Raw genomic sequence first — 3,179 nt, forward strand, 5'->3', positions numbered from 1 at the left:
TACCTTGGCCATGAAATTGACCGCGACCCACTCTACATCAGTTTCCCATTACTCAGATAGGCCACACCATAAGAGCTGAGATGAAAAGGTCATCATTACTTGCGTTGGCCTTATCCATTTGTATTACTCTTCGTCGGAGAGCAAGATACATCTAAGAATCAGGCACGACATCACGTGAATTTAAATGTTTAAAAAGTATTTTATACTGTTTCCTGTAGTGAGGCCCACCTGAGTTTTGGATGATCAATGACAAGTTCGGCACCAAGGCCTAATCGCATGGTGCAACTGATGGACGGGCTCGATCATTTCACCACAAAGTCATCCATCCACATCTCCAATTAGTCACGCCGCCTAGTTTCTACGCGCTGTCACGCCTTTTAAGTGCATGCGTATCAAGCATACGAAGCCAGAGTATCAGATAACTCTTCTTTGTCAAGTCAAAATGCATTAATTGATTTTGTCGGTACATGAGAAAAGCATGGGAGTACTTGGACAACTTAAATTATTCGCTTCCCTAACTTAATAATTCAGTTACAAACTTACTAAAGACATGTATTTACAACTGAGCTTTTGGTAGAATGCAGGGCCCGTTACTACTGGGTGCACGTGTGATTAATCAGGGCCGCCCATTGGGTAATGGACACAACTGAGCCACACATGTACATTAAGTTTCGACCTTGGTAAACAAAATAAACGGCCTGGATCACTCACGTCAATGCCACCCAACAGAGAACTGGGTCCCACATTCTATCAACACCCATACAAGACTAATCAGTGGAAGCTTTTAACATGCCATGGAAGAGTCTTTCATGGAGGAATGGAACTGATTCTTCACAATCTTCCCTCCATTTGTTGTCGCCCGCTCGCATGACGGACACATCGTAAGAGTCGTCGCAGGGGCTGCCGCCTTCGACAACTGTAGATAGAACGGTGATCCAATCTTGATGGACCTCAATTCCTGCAATTCCTTCTTCAATCGACGGTTCTCGTCGCTCAAGCTCTCGCAACATTTCTTCAAGAACGAGCAATCAACTTCAGTCTGCTTCAATTTAGTCCTGCTCTTCATATAATCCATTAATTAACCATTTTTTAAAATAAAAATTATAATAATTAAAATATTTTCTTCACATATACCTTGCTCTTCTGTTTTGGAACCAAACTTCAACCTGTCGCGGCCTTAAATTCAATCGCTCCGCTAACTCCTGCTTTTGTACCTGTAAACATAATTTTAATTTATTAATTATATTAAAAATATAAAATTACAATCCATGTAATATAAGATTACAAAAACATATACCTGTGTTCATATGTGTACCTATACGTATTGACATTGTTACAAATTTTGTATTCTTAAATAATACAGCAAGGCAAGTAATCACAATTCAGAAATTTTCGGGAATAGTTCGTAAGAAAAAAAAATGGTATTTTTAAGTGTGAATTTTTTGGGTTTTGGAAATTATTTAATATTATTCATAAATAAATTTCAAATAATGAATAATTCATAAATTATTTGATAAAATGAGAATTTTTTGGAAGATGCATAGGGCGTAGACATATATATGTGATGTAGCGAGCTTGTACACATAGATATACGTACGTTCATTCATATACAGATGTAGATATCTATATACGTTAGTACGTAAGTTTGCATGTAATTACTAATACACAGAGAAGTTTGCGAGAATACGTGAGGATGTATTGCGATGGGATACGAGAGTATGAGAAATGTTGGATATGGGGTCATGTTCGGTGATCCAAATCGTTGATCTGATGAGATAGATAGATGATGGTGGCTGCCTGGAAAATCTTCCAAGATGGGGAGATCCTGAGCTATCAATCAATGTCCCATGTTCAATGGAAAAGATTTAGATGGCCAAAGTGTTCAAATATTCCAAATCTGAGATTTTCATTTTTTGGTATTTCCATCGACAGTGGGGCCCATCAATCGAACGGTTTTGATCACGAAATATGAGGCCAGATCCTACGGTCGTAGTCCTAGCTTATCATATTGCAAAATGCTGGGATGAATTCTAGCAAACCGCATGCGTAGAAAGATAGACAGAGAGAGAGGAATGGATGCATGGTTTTAAAACTCGGAGCGACTCGAGTCAGGATGGATGATCGGTCGAGTCAAGCTGAGTCAGGTCGTCCTAGTCATAAAACCTTGAAGGGATAATCACAGACCGGAGTAAGGGTGTTATGCTCTTTGAAACTCTCTTCAAGCAAGCTTGACTGTTGTTTGGAGAGCCTGAGCTTCTTCCTTGTGCTGTTTCTCTCATTGCTATGGCTTCTTTTATTAGCACTTTCTTCTTCATCTTCATGTAGATTCTTCGAACTCGATCCATCATCTTCGTTCGAGCTCATATCGCTCGGTGGAAACAAGAGATGGAATTGAACGGGCGGCTTGGATCGTCGTTCGGATGTGGGCCCAGCGACGAAATCCCCACGACCCAGGCCAAGAACAAGGCTCATGTTGCATGCATCTTCTTCCATATGCCGCCGTAGAATTCAGAGAATATGAGTGGAGGTGTATTGGCTTTTTTTATAGCACTCGTTTGGTATTTATATGTGAGGAGAGTGAATAGAGATCTGCGTCTGGATTCTAAACGTTAGAAATCAACGGCTGATGAGAGACTGCAAAAGGGGTTTTGGGTTTTTAATGTGTGAAGGGAAAGAAGGTGCGTTTGACTTAAAGACACTTAAAATAGGAAGGAAAAAAAAAAACCACCTCCTTACCCATACAAGCTATTGGCTGTGGAAAGAGGGGTTATTTATACTCTGGCCGAGTCTGATGCTTGATACGCAAGCAATCAGACCTTGTACACGTGGCATAGATCAGATCAAATTAAATGGGGTAAATTGTAAAACTTATTGTTGGTATTGACGGTTCCAAAATCAGATTGGTTCAACAATTCTCACTTCTGATTCGTAGTCGTAGGCCCGTTTGTTGAAATAGGAGAAGCAGATTTTTTATTTTCAACCGTCCAATAATATCCACCCAACCTGATAGGAAAGAATATCTAATAAGCGTAATTCTTGGTTTATGGTATATTCTAATGTGGGCCCCATAATTTAGACGGTTGAATTTGACTTTTTATGCACATTCTAATTAATTTCCAAGTGCCTGTATATTATTTATCATTCTCTGCCAGAGTACGAGTCTTTTCTCCTGTGGAAAT

At 39.6% G+C, this 3,179-nt stretch overlaps 1 protein-coding gene across 1 annotated transcript; it reads right to left on the reverse strand.

Moving 5' to 3' along the window:
- Positions 1-434: 434 nt before the first annotated feature.
- LOC131257582 (homeobox-leucine zipper protein HAT14-like) lies at positions 435-2,683 on the reverse strand. Its single transcript, XM_058258366.1, has 3 exons — positions 2,185-2,683; positions 1,135-1,214; positions 435-1,055 (listed from the first exon to the last, which is right to left on the reverse strand). Exons 1-3 carry the CDS (start codon positions 2,491-2,493, stop codon positions 785-787), a joined length of 660 nt encoding a protein of 219 aa, XP_058114349.1. The 5' UTR covers positions 2,494-2,683; the 3' UTR covers positions 435-784.
- Between the last annotated feature and the right edge of the window lie 496 nt (positions 2,684-3,179).

Source organism: Magnolia sinica, chromosome 10 (genome assembly GCF_029962835.1).
Source record: "Magnolia sinica isolate HGM2019 chromosome 10, MsV1, whole genome shotgun sequence".
NCBI lineage: Eukaryota > Viridiplantae > Streptophyta > Magnoliopsida > Magnoliales > Magnoliaceae > Magnolia > Magnolia sinica.

Excerpts from the sequence above, each read along its gene's own strand:
- LOC131257582 (XM_058258366.1), bottom strand. The coding sequence starts at position 2,493 with ATGGAAGAAGATGCATGCAACATGAGCCTTGTTCTTGGCCTGGGTCGT. Across the intron at positions 1,215-2,184 it reads AGCATAACACCCTTACTCCG|GTACAAAAGCAGGAGTTAGC; the intron begins GTCTGTGATTAT and ends TTATGTTTACAG. Across the intron at positions 1,056-1,134 it reads TTCCAAAACAGAAGAGCAAG|GACTAAATTGAAGCAGACTG; the intron begins GTATATGTGAAG and ends TATGAAGAGCAG.